The sequence below is a fragment of the Alligator mississippiensis genome, chromosome 10 (genome assembly GCF_030867095.1).
Source record: "Alligator mississippiensis isolate rAllMis1 chromosome 10, rAllMis1, whole genome shotgun sequence".
Lineage (NCBI taxonomy): Eukaryota > Metazoa > Chordata > Crocodylia > Alligatoridae > Alligator > Alligator mississippiensis.
In genome coordinates, this window is record NC_081833.1 from 27,855,743 (window position 1) to 27,874,971 (window position 19,229).

Below are 19,229 nucleotides of genomic sequence, written 5' to 3' on the forward strand. Positions count from 1 at the left end.
GGCCTCTGTGGCCTGGCGGGTGGGACCCAGCACGGCAGGACCCTGAGATGGGCAGGGGGTGCCCCACAAGGGCAGCACAGTGCTCACAGAAGAGGCAACAAGCTTCCTTGCCTGACCCCGCTCTGTCCTGTCATGCCGGGTCTCACCTGCCGGGCCACAGAGGCTCAGGGGGAGGGCAGTGGGGCAGGGAGCCCAAGCCCACAGTGAGCAGCCTGCCCCTGCACACAGATCTGGGAGGCACATGACCCCTTGTTCCCCCAGGAGTGTGCACAGTGGTAGGGAGCTGCCCCCTCCCCTCCCTGCATCCCCTGGACCAGCTGCTCTGCAGCCCTGTCCCGCTCCCCTCTGGGGCTTTGTGGCTGTGCATTACGGCCCTGGGCCCCAAACCCCTGCCCTGGGCAGTGCCCCCCCTGACTTAACTGCAGGAGCTGCTCTCCAGGCTGCCTAATGGCCGCATACACATGTGAGCGTGCATGTGCACATGGTGCCCCCTGCCTGACCACCCTACTCCCACTCCCCCCAGCCCCTTGCAGGCTGGAACTCTGCCAGCTTCAAAGAGTTTTTGTAAAAGAGCAAAATCTGCATGCATCTCTGTTAACACAAAACAATCCATGTTTTTATCAGGTAAAAGGGAAAAATCTGTGGTTTTTCCCCATTTTCCCATAGGAACCAGAAAACCCGAATTCCTGCACATAAGACTAATAGGCAGGAAGGCTACTGCTGACCCACCCCTTTGGTTATCACTTCACTTGGGTGTAATCAGTCATAGGTATGTTTAGCTGGGTCAGGATTCTAGTTATAGGATGGCAGTGCAAGTATATGCACAACACAGACAAACACACCGCCCATCATAACACAGAAGTTGCAGCACTTCTCTGAGTTTTACAGTTAAGATATTTCAGGGTATGTGTTTGCTGCTCCAGGTTGCAGTGTAGAGTAAGAGATGTTTGCTTTTTTCCCACGCTTCTGGGCTTTGCTGGTTACCACGTGGGGCCAGGCAAGCATTTTTCCCCTTCCTTGTAGCTACAGGTGTCTAGAGGTCTTTTTCTGGCTTCCTCAGAAGCTTTGGGTGTTGACTGCAGCTAAAGCTGGGAATTTTACCTGGTGTGTGTTCCTGCTGCTGGGACTAAAACCTGGAGGTCTCTGGCTTAGAGGTTCTTGCTCCTCTTCTCAGAATCAGTCCTATTGCCCAGATTGGGTGGATGGAGGGTTTTGCCTTGCTCTGTGGCAGGGTACATGGTCCTCTTCCTTGGATCTCTTGAGTCTTTTAACAGCTAGTTCCTGTCCTGACATTGGAAGGACACTGTCAGTGCCCTTGTTCCCCTGCTTTGCCTGTGACAAATTGGAGTCTTTTCATGTCCTGGTCAGCTGTCTAACCCTGGAGATACAGGAACTCTACAGCTCCCCTCTCCCATGCCTTGAGTTCAGGGGGTCCTCAAACAGTTTTTGCAAGTGCCTGGAAATGCCCTAGTCCGAGTAGTTCAGTACCCTCTAGAAGTCATGTACTCCTATGATCCAGCAGCTGCTTGTGCATTTTTACATAAGAGGAACCTTCCCCACCACCCCACAGTCACCGTGTAACAAAGACCCACAAGCAGGGACTGGAGCAGAGGAGCTCACCCTTCAAAGTAGGAGTCTTCACCATCAGGTCTCACAAATTGAAACTCTCGCTAGAAATGCAAGAGCTCAACTGGAGGCACAGATAGGTCTACTCAGAAGAGTCAAGTAGAAGGCAGTCTGAGAGCTGGAGATCCAGGTTTCAATGCCCTCCAGCAGACCCTCTAGTCAGATCATTACACCATTGGGAGGCATTTACTGCTTAGAAGAAGCCCTGCTCCACTCTTGGAGAATTTGGAGGTGCCAGACCCCAGGATCCCTGTCCAAATCCTAGGTGCATAGGTTCACTTAGGGCTCAGCAAGGGCAGGATTTTAAATCCCCCCTTACAACACTGGTTCTCAACCCCTATAGAACCAAGGCAGCCCTCTTATGTGTTTTTTAAAAATGTTTTAAGTGTGTTAATTGGTATACCGACTGCTAAATGTTATACTATTAATTTATAAGTTGAATTGTGATGTTTGTTGTCAGTTGAACTACATCATTATGAGATCATATTCACCCCACTACCACAGCCAGGTGGAACAGCACCACACACCTGCAGAAGCAAATCTAGCAGGAGCATATGCTCTGGCTGCAGTTCTTCCATACCTGACCAAACATAATATCCTCAGGAAACAGAGGCAAGCAAAGTAGGTGGAGCTATAAGATGCAGCTCTTCAGGGGGTACATTAGAGCCAAACTGAGAATCAGCTGTAACAAAGACACTGCCTGCATTACATTTTGTAGGCAGACAAGCCATTTCTGCTACAGCAGGACTAAACCAGAAAAGCACAGTAGAACCAGATGCTGCTGCCACCCAGTAGAACTGTCCCACATGCCTTGTCAGGGAAGAGCTGCAGTAGTAACATAAGGATGCAGGTAGTGCACCTTTCTGCCTCATTTCAGCTTTAGTACCTCCTGAAAACAGTGGGGAGGGGGGGCGAAAATGGAGGAGTTTCACCTAGCAGCAGTATTGCCAGCATCATAAAATCCCCCGCCCCTCTCTTCCCCCAGCAGATGCAGTACCCCAGGATGCTGCATGCACCTTGACTGATATTCACTGGTTTACAGATTGGACTTGTGAAACACCTGTTCCCTGTGCTAGTTCTTTTGAAGCCTGTTCTGGGACACCCATATAGCATGTGATCATGGATATGAAATATACTAGATGCATAGACTAAGCATTTCAGATTGTTCAGTCCTGCAGTGACCCAGTCTTTTACTGGATTGGCCCTCAAGTACTTCTTTCATGGTCTGAGACACAGAGTAGAGGAGGGAGGGAGGAAGGCAGGAAAGTAATATACTTAATTAAAATGCAGCTAGAGTTCAAGCCCCATTCTGACTCACTGAACATCAATGTCCCTCTTCTCAAAGAAGTCTCTTTAGAGCCAGGGGCTGCACATCGTTTTGCCCTGATGGAGGAGGTCAAGGAAGCCCACTTCTATTGCTGGCTGAACTAAGCTGACTGAAGTGAAGACAAACAAGTAGTAAGCTGTATAGAAATAAAGTATTTATTGTGGCTTGCAGGAGTTGGTTACTCCTGCTCCAATTCTTCAGTCTTTAGGTTAGAATACTCTGCATTTAATTCTCTCTTTTCCTTCTCAATCTTCTCTGAGGGCACAAGGGCACCCACTACTGTCTGCAGCTCTTCATGATAAGGATATGGCTTCCTCTTCCTCCTCAGTCTTGGCACCTTACTGTGATGGTATGAATGGAACAAGGCCAGGCCCAAAGCAATGACCCCTCCTACAAGGAGGGCTGCAAGTAGACAGCTGCCCACAAAGGCTATCGCCGCCAGCACGAGCTTCTTCATGGTGCGGCATTGTGCTAAGGGGAGAGAAAGACTCAGGATTGGCTTCTAGGCCCAGTTGAACAGAAGATGCCCCTGGAACTATGTGAGCTACTTGTGTGTGGGAATTCCCACACAAGCAGAAGACTATAAAGAGGGAGCTTGCAGCACCAAAACCCTTATATCCTGAAAGTAGGGCAGTCTTGATCATCAGAAAGGCTCTGGAATCTAATCCAGGATCACTCGCACCTCCCAGTGCGGACTCCATTAAGTCTATTTTACACTCACCTTCATACCATGGAGCCTCTTCCTTGTGCACTGTCAAGGGACCAACCGTTTTTCTATGGAGCATCCCTTCACCTGGAAACTCTAGGCAAGAAGGATACAGACTTTTGTATCTACCTTTCAAGCCTCTCATTACTTAGAGGTAGCCCACGGAGCCAGAGGGCAACTGCAAGACCCAGCCTACAGGTTTCACCATCTTGTCACCTGCAGGTTGTCCCCAATACCCACCTCACAGGTGCACTGAAAAAAAAAAAATTAGGTTAGTCACCTCTGGCTAGGTGACTTGATGCCTTCCAGAACCTTTGTTAAGGACATGGATGTATTAAGTGTTGGACAGCCAGTCCAAAGGAGTATTATCTCCAAAGCAGGAGCATCAGCGAGTGGTTGTTCTATGGCCACTCTTCCCAACTAAGAAATTGCAAAGCCCCCTGGAAAACAGTTAAGAGCAAGTTTCCTTAACATTATACCAGTCTTGTGGGAGGGACAGCAGCAGCAGTGTAATACAGCCCACTACAACAGAGAATAAGATGCTATGTTCTCCTCCAACCATCCCTAGACAAGCGTAGGGGCACCGTGTCTATACCCTACCTGCCCCAGGTCAGGGTCTCCTAGAATTGCCACCAGTAATGAGAGTACTACTTCTACAGCCAGGAATCTAGAGCCTACAGGAACACATCACCACAGCTGCCTGTGCTCACCAAGGGAGGCAGAACTTGTGGGTGCACAAAACAGAGTGGATGTAGTGTCCCAGTACCTTGTTCTTCTGGGGAGAAGTCAAAGGGGCAGTGACTGTCACAGCAGTTACACAGGTCATTCTGAGATGAATCCTCCAGGTTTTGCCAGCTGAAGTGGAAGAGAGGGAGGATGGTCACCAGCAAGGACACCAGTGCAGAGTCCAAGGGGAACTAGAAAAAAGTCCCTCAAACTATTGCTGACCCACACCTGCAGGTCAACCCTAGAGGTATGCACCCACCCTCCCCCATTCACATTATAGCTTCTCTGCAGAGTTTTCTAGTGATTGCCAGCTGTGATGGAAGTTTCCATGTGGCAACTTGACCTCTGAACTCCATGGAAAGCTACTACTGAAGAGGGACCAGACCCCTTGTTAACACCTCAGCCATTTGGCACCATTGTGGACAAGCAAGCAAAAGGGGTTGAAGGAAAGCAAATGAGCCAAGCCATGGTGGTTCCCATTTAAAAATACTCCCCCCTCTCACACAAGTTCCAGCTTGTCATTCCTAAATATTTGTGTTCAAGCAGCTTCCTACTGGCAAGGCTATAACAAAACACCAGCCTCTGTTCCTTTCCCAAGAACACCCTCACCAGTGACAAGCACTTTTGTTTCAGCTTCAAATAGCTTCTAAGAGTTGAGCTAACCTGGAAGAGGCAGTGTTGTAGTAGCAGGATTTCTTGACATGTCTTGAGAGGGTTCTTTGGCCCCAGGCAGTCAGCAGGCAGTGGACATAGATCTGTCAAGAGGAGAAAACAGATTGCTTTTGTTGTTATTAAATACAGCCAAAATTGAATTCAAACAGTTACTACAGGAGAAGTTTAGTGGCAACAAGATAGGAATTCATATAGGACTAAGCAGCCTTAAGTTTAAGCTCATGTCTCTGGCATGGAGAATTACCCAGCCTAACTGGACAGGGCATGGGTGTCAGCTACTATATCTGCACAGCAAGGAGGCTGAAAGGGAGGTGAAGTCACTGGGGAAGCAGAACAAGGCTGATGCAGACATGAGCTCCGAGGAAGTACTTCAAGAAGCTGGTACTTTTGGATTACTGGAGAATTAGTGCTTCAGCCTTGGTGATCCCACTAAGCAACTAAAGCTCCTTCAACCAAGAGGAAGCCTAGTACGAGAATAGACTTAAAGTTTCAGACTAGCACTTCCAAGTCTGGATACCACAAGCCTTTCAAAGTTGACATCTTCCTCAGTTGCATAGCCACAGGCAGCTCCCTGCCTAGGTAACAAGGGGGGGGGGGGGGGGGGTCAGTGTCACCATACTAAAGTGTAAGCCAGGAAGGGCCATCCACCATTTTCACATGGCAAGACAGAGGACTAGATGGGCACTGGAGCACCCAGAGCCACAGGAGCTGTGGAAGCCTGGATGCTTACCAGAGAAGAGGTGCTCAAGACAACTTAGGCAGCAGCTCCTCATCTCGAAGACAATGGGAGACTGGGCCAGGCAGAGCCCCATTTATATAGCACCCTCTATTCAGGTATTGCCTCAGCTGCCACAGCCATATGCTAGCAGGTAGATGCTCCTTCTGCTATCCTGACTCCGACATCTTCCTGTCAATCCATTACCAGCTAGTGGACACTCCTACTTCAAAATTGGAGGCATTGGAGGAGGTAGAGCCTTGGAAGAACTTCTGCTCTCCTCCCTCTGTCCCTTAAATCATGCTCTGCTTGGGAGCACATTCAATTGCTTAAAAAGTTCACCTGTCCAGTTGAGGGACCTCACCTCCTCCTCTGGTTCCTCCCCCAGCAAAAAAGCTGGTATAATGAACTGCAGCGCAGAGTCCGCTTGTCTATGCCAGACAGAAACGTTCCCAGACTTGCCACCATACAGACACCTGGAAGAGACAAGAGCCACCCTGAGTTTACACTAGATGCACTTCACCCATTTACTTCCCTAGGCCTTCATCCCCATGTGATGATGGGAAAGGAAAGCTTCTGCCCTCCCCACCCATGTAAGTGTTGTGGGTGCCAACTGCATGTTGCTGACAAAAGGGCCAGCTGCAACCATTCCTGCTGCCTCCTCCCAGGTACCAGTACCATAGTGATTCACAGCTACATTAAGGTTAGAGAGACAAAACTCCTCTGCCCACATCCTAACCCAAGAGTGCATATGATAAGGAACCTGGAATCCTTACTGAAGGAAGGAGACCCTCCCCAAAATAGTTTATACATGTATATACAGACTAGCTGTCTGTACAGCAGTCTGATGAGATTAGGGGAGTACCAGCTTTCATCATCTTAAGATCCACTGAATCCTTCTGACACTGAGGACTACAGCAAGAACACTGCCAGAACCAGTGCTCAAGTTCTGCCTACAGGCAAGAGCTAATGGCCCAGCCCTAGTACTATATGAATCCAGCAGCTGGGGGCAGCCATCTACCACAAGCCTGGCCAGCTCAGACCATGCTGGGTCTTCTTGCCCTTAAGACAAAAAAAAACAAAAAACAAAAACACACATCTCATGCAGTAACCTCTTTTCTTCAACACCCTCCCCGCCTCACTTCCACTGACCCACGGTTATTCACAATCACATAAACCCTCCTGGAATGGCTCAGATGCTTTGAATGGGCTCCATAGCACTCATCCACATAGATCTTTGGGGAGACATTTGGATTGGCTGCCACTCTGGCCTCAATATGAATGGGAGATCCAGTTCTGAACACCGGGGTCTTGTCTACAATATTGAAGTCCTCTGTGGGTAGAAGAGGGGAGATTGAGTTACTGTCCTCCACTTGTCCCCAGCAAAGATGGAGCACTTGAAACAGATCCCCCATACTTAACTTATCCACTCAGCACAAGTCAGTGTCCCATAGGTCTGATTTCTCAGGAAATGAACTATTACACATACAAGCCCATCTCCATACGGTAGGGCACTGAGGTGGGGAGCTTGCATCTTGAATCGGCAGTTTGCCACAAAACACTTTGTTTAGTAACCTGTGTCAGTCACCTCTTCTGCTCTCCAGAGCAACTGGACTAGGTATTGCTGTTCTCCACATTTAGGGCAAGGGTGCCAGATTCATCTGACCCCATGGGCCAGACAAGTGGCATGAGGCTGGCACACAGGCTGGATCAGGTCCACAGCCTCCCTGCCTACAAGCTTAATCCAGCACAGTCCCAGTGAATACTGCAGGTGGCACAGTTCAGGATGTCAGTCCCGATGTGCACCACAGGTAGCACTGGCCTAGTTTGTCATGGCACAGCATGCGAGTCAGTGGGGCAACACTGGGGGCCAGATTATGGGGCTCCAGCGGCCAGATCCAGCCTACAGGCTGTATATTTGACACCCTCAATTTGCATTACAAAAATCAGTTTATACTACAACTCTTGACTGCATGGTGTGCCAAGCACATCTGAGTCATTTGGCCCCAAGTGGTCTTCAAAAGGAACTTGGACTCTGGACAAGAAGCTACATAAGTAGGCAATTAGGCATCTCCCCCTCCCCCGCCCAAGTGTGGGCACCACTAGCTGAGAAGTGGTCATGAAGAAGCTAATCTAGATGAGAACATCCAGGAGAATGTTCTGTTCATAAGCAGGAGAGTACTACACACTACAGGAGTACTAGTCAAGAGGGACCAACAATATCTCGCAGGGCCAAACAAGACAGAATCAAGTTTAAGGTACAGTTTTGTCCCCCACACCCAATCTGCCTCAGAGGCCCAAGATCAGAAAGCTCTTACTGTTCAGGATTCTCAGGGTGAAGTTCATCCTCGCAGACTTCATGGAATAGACACTTTGCAGGAAATGGGAAGCAGCTTGTACCACTGTCAGGGAAGGGCTAGTCACTCTGGTACTAGAGGATCCTGAAGGGGCAGAAGTCTCTGTTGTTTTGGAGGAGGCTGAGAGGGCAGTGGTCAAACTCACTGTAGTGCAGGATGGGACCAGGGAAAGAGGAGAGAAAAATTTTACAGATAATATCCCCACCAAAAAACCGCTAATCCCCCTAAATTCCTTCCCCCAACCAAAAAAATCCACATATACACACACTTAAGGCCTAATAACCCAACATTTCTGAAGTATTTCAAATAATGGAAATAAGCCAAATCCATGAGCTTCTATCAAGAAGTTGATTTAGTTAGACAGAGGGTACAGCTCATTAGCAATAAAAGAAGAAAACCCCTTCATTGTATTTAATAATCAATGAAGAATAAATCCCTTTTTCTAGAGAAGCACAAGTTGACTGAAACCAATTAAAAAGTTACCAGCCTTAAAGCACTCACAGAACCTACAGTCCACCCTGCTGTTGAGCTAGAGGAATCAGTCCATGGTGGGATTTTAGACCCACGACATTTTAGGAGAAGGTAACTGGAGCCTCCTTTCTACATTGAACAGCAGTGTTAGGCTTCCAGTTTGATCTCTTCTCCAGCAGTGGGCAGAGACTGGAAGGGAATGGTATGAATGACTTGCCCCTAAGGGAGGGGCTACTTCCCCATGCTCACCCCAAAACATTCAACATTTGTTTGTACTACGGAACATGAGCCTTCCATAGCTGAAGCCAGGAGATGCTCTTGCCCGCCAAAGAGCATATTAGTCCTTCCATGTTCTTCATCTCCGCTACCTTGTTGCGCTAATAGTGACAGCTGTGGAACTTTTGCTCTGTTCTGAACTGCTGCATTTGTTCCACTGCTGTCCTTTTGTTACTGGGAAACAAAGACAGAAAATAAACCTTCCATCTAATGCTTTTGCTTGCAGTCTTTGATCGCATACTGGTTTTGACCTATGCATTAGGTGGACACTTTAGTATTGACCCACACTGAAGAGCTAGCCCCAGCATGATAACAATGGCTCCAGGACTAGACACATTTATACCTCCCCTTCATGAATAAGGGAATGTAGCTGGAACTAGTTAGAAGATAGGTTAATTAGAAACACCAAGGAAGGAGCAACTTGGCCCACAGGAGCCTTCATTTGTTGTGCAAAGGACCAACTAACTTGGAGTCATTCTCCAATTTGGGCCTCAGACGCACAAGAGATGCAGTCTGCCTTGCTAAGTTAGAGCTAGGATTCCTGCCCAGTGAGATTCCTGATTTCTTTGCATCCCAGGCATGCCTTGGGATAGCTCCTCTTCCTCTGGGTGCAGTTTCTGAGGCCACATCTTACCATGGAGCAGGCTCACTAAGGTATTTCTAGGTTTGGAGCATGCAAGCAGGGCATCTCTGCTGGGACATGCTGCAGAGTAAGCACATTACTGGGAGCTTCCGATGTCTCCAGAGCCTTGGAATCCTGCTATCCCTCTTCAAGAGCCAAGTCACTTATTCAGGTGCTGGGGCAAGAGGAATGATGCTACAAGAAGTGAACTAGGTCACATGTTAGCAGCTGACTGGTAGGGGCTGGGGGGGGGAAAATCTGGCTACTTGACCAAGTAGTTTATTTAATGGAAAAGCAGGTTCACCCCCACCCCTCTTGCTTGGTTATAGAAGTGCACACCTAGCTTTCAAAGCATCCCTGCCCTATCCTCAGCTGGAAAGAGGATGGTTATGACTCCCAGCACAGTTAGCTCTTAGGATATTGTTGCAGATGGGAGAACTCCAGGTAGTAACATCTAGCATCAGAAGTGTCTTTCCTGAAAGACAGAACAGTTCTAGTTCTCACCATTCAGGGCCTTCTGGAACAAACTCATCTTTGTAGACAATTTAGTGGCATTCTGCAGACCAGGATCTGTGGCACTAGGAACTGCTGTAGTGGAGTAAGAGGAGCCATTCCATCGTGTGGATACCAGCTCCCAGGTAACTAGAGAAGAGAGCACATTTGGTTATTTCCTTGACCCAGATAGGAAATTCTCTGCATGTAGTTATCAAGCTACCTCTCCCCTTCAAAGGGCATGTTAACCATCCTCACTCTGCCCAGTAGGGAGAGACCAAGCATAGAGAAGCCTTGAAGGCACTCAATTTCTAGATTCTTGGGGTAGACAATGCACGATCATGGCAGAGCAAAGCATTGTAGCCTAAGTTCAAGTTACCACATAACAGGGAGGTAGTCACACAAGCTTCAACTGTAAGAGGGGAAATTTTCTGTACAGTAGGCAGACAGACTGTAGTCTGGGTAGATCTGTAGCTATGCTATGGGCCAAGTGTGGCCTTTGTGGGCATGCAGCCAACAAGAACAACATTTTCCCCCCACTCCCCAAGAGCCAGCTTATTGAACAGTCACAATAATAGCCTTAAGGAAGAAGCAAGCAGAGAACACTAGAGTCAGGTCAAGTCATGTTTTTGTTGAAAAGTTTCATAGTAGGTGGTTTTTCTGGAGTCACATGGCTGAAAGAAGTCTCAACTTTTGCTTAGAGATAGTTTGTAGCCCTCACAGTTGCCAAGAAAAATATTGGAGTCTTGTTCCAGGCACACTAGAAGCTAAATAAAGCAACTTCAGAATTGGTTATTTTAGGTTATTAGATCAGGCTCATGAATAGCCAAAGCAGGTAGACAATACCAGAAGCAAGCTCTACCCCTAGTCTTCCCCTCCCCCCCAATCTTTAGGGAGATCCCTTCAAGAAAACACTGGATTGTGCAGTATGCCGTCTTGCTGCTGTGCCTCATACTACTATATACAAACTGGCCTTTAGGTCATATTTCTTTGGCATTAGAATTCTAGCACATGGTCACTTGACGAAAAATGGGTGGATTTATTCAGCGTCTCATCTTAGCCACCTAATGCAATGTAGATCTCATAGTACATCATCTCAGTGTGTAAGAGCTACTTATGGAGGAAGTGGTTTCTCCCAGCACCTTTAAACAGCAGGATATAGTAGTTCCTCCTTTGCCAGCCTTGCAGCCTTATAGGAAGGTCCTTGTGGAAGCACTGCCCCAGATACCTACTCATAGACCCAACCCTTATCCCATGTAGGGCATTGACTTAGACTCCAAGCAATGGAAAGTGCCCAAAATGGGGCACATTTTTAGAGGGCACACTACACATTAGAGAGTACAGGCTTTATGACTCATTGCATTAGACAGACAGCCCTAGTAGTTCCATTCCACAGAAGTGTTGAAGGTTAAACTGAGTCTTGTCCAAGAGACTACATAGAGCAAAAGCATTCCTGACAGTTTCTAGTCAGATAAACTAAGCAAAGAGTAAGTCTCCCATCAGACAGAAGAGTCCAGACAGGGAGTGTCAGAGGCAGACAAGGAACAAAAGCAAGTATGCACAGCTAGGACAATGGTTAATCTTTACCACGAAAACCCCATAGCATCAGACAAGAACTGATTTATACAAAAGATAACAAGCAAATATCCAAACACCATTTTAAACAACTTCTAGTAACAGTCTAATACCCTAAAAACATGGGTACAAGCTACAACTTACCAGGTACCCCAAGCACTGCTACCCAGAGGCTAGCCAACAGGACAACTCCACAAAAACCCATTCTAGAAAACAGAAAAGTCAGAGTTACATTGGCCAAACCCCTTTAAATAAGCCTCACAGCAGGCCTGGCAAGAGTAAACAAGACCCACCTGAGCCTGTTTCAGCCCAAGCGCTCTGCCTCTTCATTGGGCAGCTTACCTAGATAAGCACCTGGGGGAGCTCATAAAGGTTTCCTGTGAGACTGGGCACACCTGCAAGTTTTGCTGTGACCAAGGTGGTGCATGGGCATGTTTGTAGGCTCATCTGCTAGTGATTTCATCTTTACCTAGAAATGGGCCCCACTAGCACCACTGCAGAAATAAGGGCTATAGAAGCAAAACCTTTAGTGGAGCACAGCCTTCAAGGCATGAGGATTCAGGGATATAGTAATGTGCTGAGGGGAGTTTTCCCCTTCCAGTTAGCTGACAAATGCTTAATGATTATGCTTGCGTCCAGCACTGAAATGTGAGGATTTCTGTCCAGCCCTGCTTTCAGATTGCTCTGACCTAGATTCTGTCTTGCCCATTGGGTTTCCTGAGTCTCTTGCTTCCAGCAGAACTGCTTATTCTCTAAGGGCAACCAGCTGTTCAGTGACAGAGTTCTGGATTACTGAAGTACCCAGATGCTACCACCTGCTGAGACGGGCTCCATGGTGCTAGGAGCCACATAGGAAGACACGGTCCCTACCCTGGTGGTGATGCCACTCTACAGATGGAACAATGGGGAAAGGGAAACCAATGGGTGGCCTTCAAATCTCAGGAAAGGTCTGGATCAGGCTCGGGGAGAAGGTTTGGGGTCTCTCATTAGAACTGTTCATTCCTGTTAATTTCCCTTCCGTCCATCCTCTGATGGTGGCCCAAACAAGTGTTTCATGCAAAAAAAAAAGCCAGTTCACAATGAAAATATAAGTGGTCTCATCAAAGTGCTCTTGTCTCTTGGCCCATCCAGCCTGTGAGGTCCTGGCAATCTCTGGAACTCCTGGCAATGGGTTTCTTCCACCTGGTCTGTCCACTGATCTAGGCCCTACTGGGACAAAGCCCTCTATATCCCAGAATGATGCCTCTCCAACTTGGTAGCCCACATCCCTCTGTGGTAAGTGAGTTGCTGCAGAATGTGATGTTGGTTGCTCAAGAGCAACCTCCACTTGAGTCTTTACCTCCTGTTTCTTTCTTACTGCAACAGCTGGTCACCGACTACTCGGGACCAGGTAGATCCAAACTTGGAGACAGGGATTAAAGGAGAGAGCAGCCCAAGCTAAGTACAAGATACACTGTGGTAGGAGAGATACCTGGAAGGAAAATCTATGTTCTTTCTTGCTGAATGGTCAAGATAGCCGAGGGAGCGGGGGGGGGGAACAATAAGGAGCCACGCTCAGCAAATTTAAGTAGGGGGGTATATTGTTTAATTATTCATGTAACAGCACAGTGGCCCAAGCATTCTCTATCCTCCAGAAGTAACAATGGGAGAGAGATTTCCTCAGCAGAAATTATATGTATGTGCATTTGTAGCATGGTTGCAAGCAAGTGGGACAGGAAGGAGCTGGGATTTTTTGGTACACACCCATAGAGCAAATGGGTGTATGCTCCATCTTGATGCTTCTTACTGACCTCACTGCCCCCAACTCCACTGCTGGATCATGAACCATATGGCTAGTACTCACCTCCCCCTACACTGTGGCTGCCCACTGCTGTGCCAATTGTGTGTCTCAGGGTTTTGTTTACAGCAGGTTTTTACACTGTGCCCATCACCAAAGCAGCTGAGCATCTCTGAAGAATGTTCTTTCTTGTTGGCAAGAAGTGTGTTGCCTTCCCATATGACCTCATCCCATTTCATCCACCCACAGAGGCCTCAATATGAGGGACTTGTGTCCTTTTGGAGAGAAAACCCATGCTTTTCTCCCCACAGCTACTCAGCTCCCCTTCCCTCTGGTGAAGGGAGGAACTAAGAACAGCTCAGGCAAATAAGCCTTCTTGGCTGCCCTTTAACCAACAGCCACTTGATGTCCTCTTGTTCAGTCCACTGAAATCAATGCTATTCTGTTTTACAACCCAAACTCAGTGGTCATACACTCATTCAGCTTTATAGGCAGACAAGGTTATTTGGGTAAATATGGCATCTTTTATTAGGCTAACTGAATAGTTGGAAAAATAATTCTTTGCAAGCTTTCAGGCACAAGCACCTTTCTTCAGGCATAGGGAGAATCTACTGGTCTTACCTTCTCTCTAGGGTAAAATAAGAGCTTAAGCCAATATGCAAAATACAGGCCTGTGAAAATGCAAATGTACAGCAGGGAAGATCAAAGGGGATAGGAGTTAATAGGTGTGAGACGGGTAGGTGAAGGAAAAAAACAGAGAAGGGAATGTCAACAGGTGATAAAATGTAGCTGGGAAATTGTAGAGAGGTTATGCAGGGATATTGTTCATGCACTTTATTAACACAACCTTTTCTGGTGATGTCTGTTTAGCTCCTGTTCATCTACCAGGGTATGGAGCAACCATAGCTTGGGCAGAAGTGTATTTAAAATAAAATTTATCTCCAATGAGAAAAGAGTACTGGTGAGTCCAGATGGTGTCCTCTTTCCCTTGCACCTTCTCTTTTCCAGGTACCACCCACCATCTCCATGTCAAAGCCTGGGTGGTTGTTCTCATTTCATTTGGCAGTTGCTGTTTAAGCTGTGCAATTCTCCTTCCAGGGAAGCCTGCCTTAGAACAGCTAGAGGTACAGATTTTTTTGCATAAGACCCTTGGACACCAGTTTCACAAATACCATACATGTAAATTTAACCAACATTTTGTTTTGGAATAAACCACTTCCTAAACTATGAGATGTTTACTATCGAACTTTTCAAAATAAAACATTTAGTTTTTAGGCTTGAAATAAATTTACTTTTCAAAATTCCCATTAACATTATTTTTAAATGACTCCATGTGACAGGGCTATCCAGTGCCCAGCCAGGTTTCATACCCTGGGGGTCTTTAAGGAGGCTAGATGAACACCTTGCCTGGGTCATTTAACCCCAGTACTTTTTCCTGCCGTGGCAGGGGGTCGGATTTGATGATCTGCTCAGTCCCTTCCGACCCGACCAACTATGAAGCAAACTTATGTATTCAGAATTAAAGCATTTCAGAGAAAAATATCTCAATATGACAAAGTTTAGAAGCTGTTTGCTTAGATGTTTATTTCCTGTTTTGATTAGCATGCGTAGGGCCCACGTAGTATATATAAAACAAGCAATAGGTGCTATATGAGAGAGAGAGAGAGAGAGATGGTTTTAAAACCATGGAAAAAATGTGGATTTAGGGTTAGTTTTTCTAACCAAAAATTGGCAATTTTTAAAAATCAGAGTAAACCAGGATCCCTGGTGAGAATGCAGTCATTTTGTACTAGTCTAGGTGCTTGATGTCTTGAAATAGTTAAAAGCCTATATATGTTATTTCCCCAGGGCACAAAACTTTAAAAGTTTGGATACCTGCATTTTTCTGGCACTGAGATTTGGATTAATTATGTCCTTGTGTCTTTAGTTCCTTCAGTAAATACACTGACACACACACACACACACACACACACACACACACACACACACACACACTGCCAAGAAGATAATCCCTTAGCAAGCCCATGGCAATACTCTCAATATTGTTCGGATGGTCTTTGAATATCCCAGTGAGGGTATATACTTGCATATTCATGTAATTACAGCACCTATTGCTTGGATAAATTCCAGCACTAAGTCACTTAAAGAGCCAATAAAAGCACTAGTGGTATTTGAAATTTGAAACACATTTTATTGATTTACTATTCCTTTAAAACTTGTGGGGGAAGGGTTGCATGAAAAAAACCAAACAAACTTGTTTTGTTTCGTAAAGGAGAAGTATGTCTATAACACCTTGGGGTCCTTATTGTTCTCTCACTGAACTCAAAAAATGAACAAAGGTCCAAACATTCCCACATTACATGCCCACATTGCAGATCCAGCACTGCCTCTTATGAAGGAAAGGACCCCAACAAGTATAACAATCATGTTCCTGTTTGAAAACACCTTACAGCAAAGTCTGTCAATAGCACAAATCCAGGGGCAGGCCCTTCTTTTAAGTTTACAATTTCTGGCCAACCTAGAATTTGCAGTTGGTAAGCAACAGGTACTGAAACATCTCACACCATGATCATACACAGAAAAATATGGTAGCAATAAAGCAACCCATCCATCCCTTCTGAGAAAAGTCTGAAAAATATTCTGTTTGATACAAAGCAGCTTATTTTGTTAGACTAGGGGCGGGCAAAATACAGCCCATGGGCTGGATCCGGCCCGCCAGCCCATTCTATCTGGCTTGTGGGGCCTCTAGAAAATTTAGAAAATTGAATATTTATCTGCTCCTGGTTGCCCGTCAAAGATGACAGGACATGGGGGTAGTAGGACCCAGGGGCAGCCAGGCAGGATTCAGCAGCCCAGAAGCAAGGCCTGCCTGGCCCTAGCCCATCCCCAGCCAGAAGCCTTGTGCTTGGCAGAGCTTTCTGGCCTGGGTCCCTGGGGTTGTTCCTGCCTCCCTGCGCCTGAGAGGGAAGTTGAGATAAGAGCACTGCGGGGGAGGGAGGGAGGGGAGGACCATGGGCAATCGCCTCAGTCCTTGGGGCCAGGCAGCTCCTGCTGCGTCCTGTAGTCCAGCCATGCAGGTGGGAGCCAGTAGGAAAGTGGGGAAATGGCAGCTACAGGCAGGGGGGGGAAGGGGCAGCAAGCAGGCATGTGGGGCCCACCCACAACAGCCCCCCACAAACCCCATACACACCCACGTGCTCCCTCACCCCACACCTATTCCCAGAGACCCCCCCCCCCACAAACCTATATCCCCCAATATACAAAAATAAGACTTCATTTTAAGCTATTGTGCAATCCCTTCTGCGTACACTACACAACCATGTAAATCAGGATAAAGATTAAAAAAAATATATATCAAATTAATGAATGTTGTAGATGTTTGCTTTTTATAAATTTGGTATTTTTCTGGTACTGAGATGGCAAAACACATTTCTGAAAGGAGTACTTCCTGGGGCAAGGGGGGGACTGCTTGCAGCAAAGGTCAGGGCAGGACTTCTGGTCCCAAGACAGTGACCAGGGGGCAGGGAACCTGTCAAGGGGCAGGGCTACCCACACAGCCCTTGACAGCTTGCCAAAAAACTCAGGAAGTGGCCATCCGCCTGAAATAATTGCCCATCCCTGTTAGACAGATAGTAAAATGAGATACTTTAAATAGTCATGATGCGGATTTGAGCAGGAAGGTGGAACTATGTGACTTTCTGTGGTCCCTTCCAACCCTTTTCTTCTATAATTATACAACTGGCCCCATCTGCCAGTTGTCCCCACAGGACAAAACCTGAAGGCTTGGGACATTGCATTTGGACTAGGAAATTACAGCAGATGCTGTGGGATGTAGCTGTTGATTTTGGAGTTGTGGCTGCCGATTCCTATCACCCTGGCTCTCTTTTGTCTGCTTCCTTAGTTAAAGGATAGAGAAAAAAGCCAAATCCATACTCCTGTGATTCTGTCCCTTTGTGCTCTCAAACTACATGCCAAGTCATCACAGAATTGTGCAAGTGCATCTTCTTGAGCTACAGATACTCTAGAAAGGAGAAACATCTAGAGAAAAGAGGGACCAGATGTTGTTTGAGCTGACGGACCTCACAGGGCTGTACAAAATACTCCTGAAGGAGCAGCTTGCTCTACAGTGACTTTGCCATTGCAGGCCTTATTCTCCCCTTTTGCAGACAGTACCAACTGAAGCTGGTCTTTTGCAGTTCTGGTGTAAGAGCAGTTTCTACCAAGATGGGCATGATGCTTTGAACTTAACAATGGACTGTGCTATTAAAGTATCCCCATGAGACTGGGTACATCTTGTAACATGGCAGAGCAGTGGGAAGTTACTGTGTCTGAATCTGCAGATTTTGTTAAGTAGCAAGGAAGAGAAATTCCAAAGGCACATAGGCAGAGTCAAGTTCATACATATTTGGTGAGAGACAGGCAGGGTGGCGATGACTGTAGCAGGTAAATGGTTCATTTATTCCCCCTCCCCCCCAGCCTGTCTTTCACCCACTGACTCCTCAAAATTTACAACATTCACCGACTGCCTTTCTTGCATGCATACCAGCATCTGGCCTCTTTACTATTCATTCCATCCAGGAAGAGAACATACCAACTACAGATGCTTCTTCAGCCTGATGAAGGGTTTTTAAACCCAAAAGCTTGCTAAGAATCCCCCCCCCCCCCCCCAAACTATTTGGTTGGGCTAATAAAAGATACCACATTTACCCAAAGAACCTTGTCTGCCAGGAAGTAGAAAGACACTTTTAGAAATACTTCTAAGGATCTCAGGTCCAGGGGAACACAAATGACAGCCCTTGGCCTTGTATAACAGTTAAAAGTCACCTGGTGTCCTTCTCAAGAGATCTTTGTCTATGTTAAAGGTGTTTTTCAAATATTTCCAACTCCTGTCAACACCAGTGCAGTGTCACTAGAGGCTAGAAACCCTGCCTTGCCTTGATTACCAGAACATTGCTTAAGTGCCTGCTGCTCCATGCAAGCCTGTACCAAGGGAACTTAAAACCAGCAGGGTACTTACAATCAGCTGCCAGCAGACTGCAAGCTGGAATTCCAGCACAGGGAAGACTAGTCCAGCTCTCTTGCTGGTAAATGCAGAGTGTTTCAAGCTTAGACAGGACCCAGTTGCCTGTTAACAAACAGAGGTGGGTTTGTTCCAAGTAGCCAAGATGGTAAATAGCAAGATGGTTTTAGTCAGCAGAAATAACATCTCTGCTTGACTCTGGAACAGGACCAACTTTTTTGCAGCATCATTTTAACATGAGGTTGTGAACTCAGAAGCTGGCTTCTGAACTACCATGAGAGCAGATAAGGCTCCTAACAGAGCTGGGAAACAGCTATATTTCTCCAGGTCACAAGTACTAGCAAACATTGGGAGAAGAGGGATTTGTTTTAAAGGGAGGAATCATTTTCATGCTTTTCTTACCCAGCCTCAAGGAGGGATGTGTAATCAAGAGTAGTCTGACTTCTACTTGAAGTTGCTAGTATGAAGCTATAGTACCTTAAATTCTCTCATGCTCTTTTGGGAGAACACAGGAGAAGGTTCAGCTGATCTACAGTTGCACTTCAGATTCATTTCCAGATTAGAGAATCCAACTTCTACTACTCCTTAACAGTGACTGTCAGAGCAGGCTGTAAGTGAATGCAAGACATTACTGTAGCGAGAGTGATTTTGTGCTGCAGAAGCCTGCCAGCTCAGGCTTCTGAATTAAGGGCAGGGGCAAGGCAGTGTAATTTAATTGTCTGCTACTTAAAACAGGCTGCAGAGTGACTGAGTGAATCCTAGCCCACTGGCTGCATACTAAGTGTGACAAGGCAAAGGCATGACTTCTAGACCAGAAGAATCACTGACCCAGCCCTGATTTCTTCACGTGGAAGGTAGTGTCCTACC

The 19,229-nt window shown here is 46.7% G+C and overlaps 1 protein-coding gene across 2 annotated transcripts; it reads right to left on the bottom strand.

Moving 5' to 3' along the window:
• Nucleotides 1-3,085: 3,085 nt before the first annotated feature.
• Nucleotides 3,086-18,927, bottom strand: LOC106737558 (zona pellucida sperm-binding protein 3). 2 transcript variants are annotated; one of them, XM_019493774.2, is made up of 11 exons: nt 18,840-18,927; nt 18,360-18,467; nt 11,710-11,771; nt 10,003-10,140; nt 8,091-8,273; nt 6,925-7,105; nt 6,137-6,248; nt 5,049-5,140; nt 4,426-4,514; nt 3,675-3,755; nt 3,086-3,424 (listed from the first exon to the last, which is right to left on the bottom strand). In XM_019493774.2, exons 3-11 carry the CDS (start codon nt 11,768-11,770, stop codon nt 3,132-3,134), a joined length of 1,230 nt encoding a protein of 409 aa, XP_019349319.1. In that variant the 5' UTR covers nt 11,771; nt 18,360-18,467; nt 18,840-18,927; the 3' UTR covers nt 3,086-3,131. The 2 variants fall into 2 exon arrangements, with proteins under 2 accessions (XP_019349319.1, XP_059569585.1); XM_059713602.1 differs by lacking the exons at nt 18,360-18,467; nt 18,840-18,927 and adding an exon at nt 11,859-11,881.
• Nucleotides 18,928-19,229: the final 302 nt, after the last annotated feature.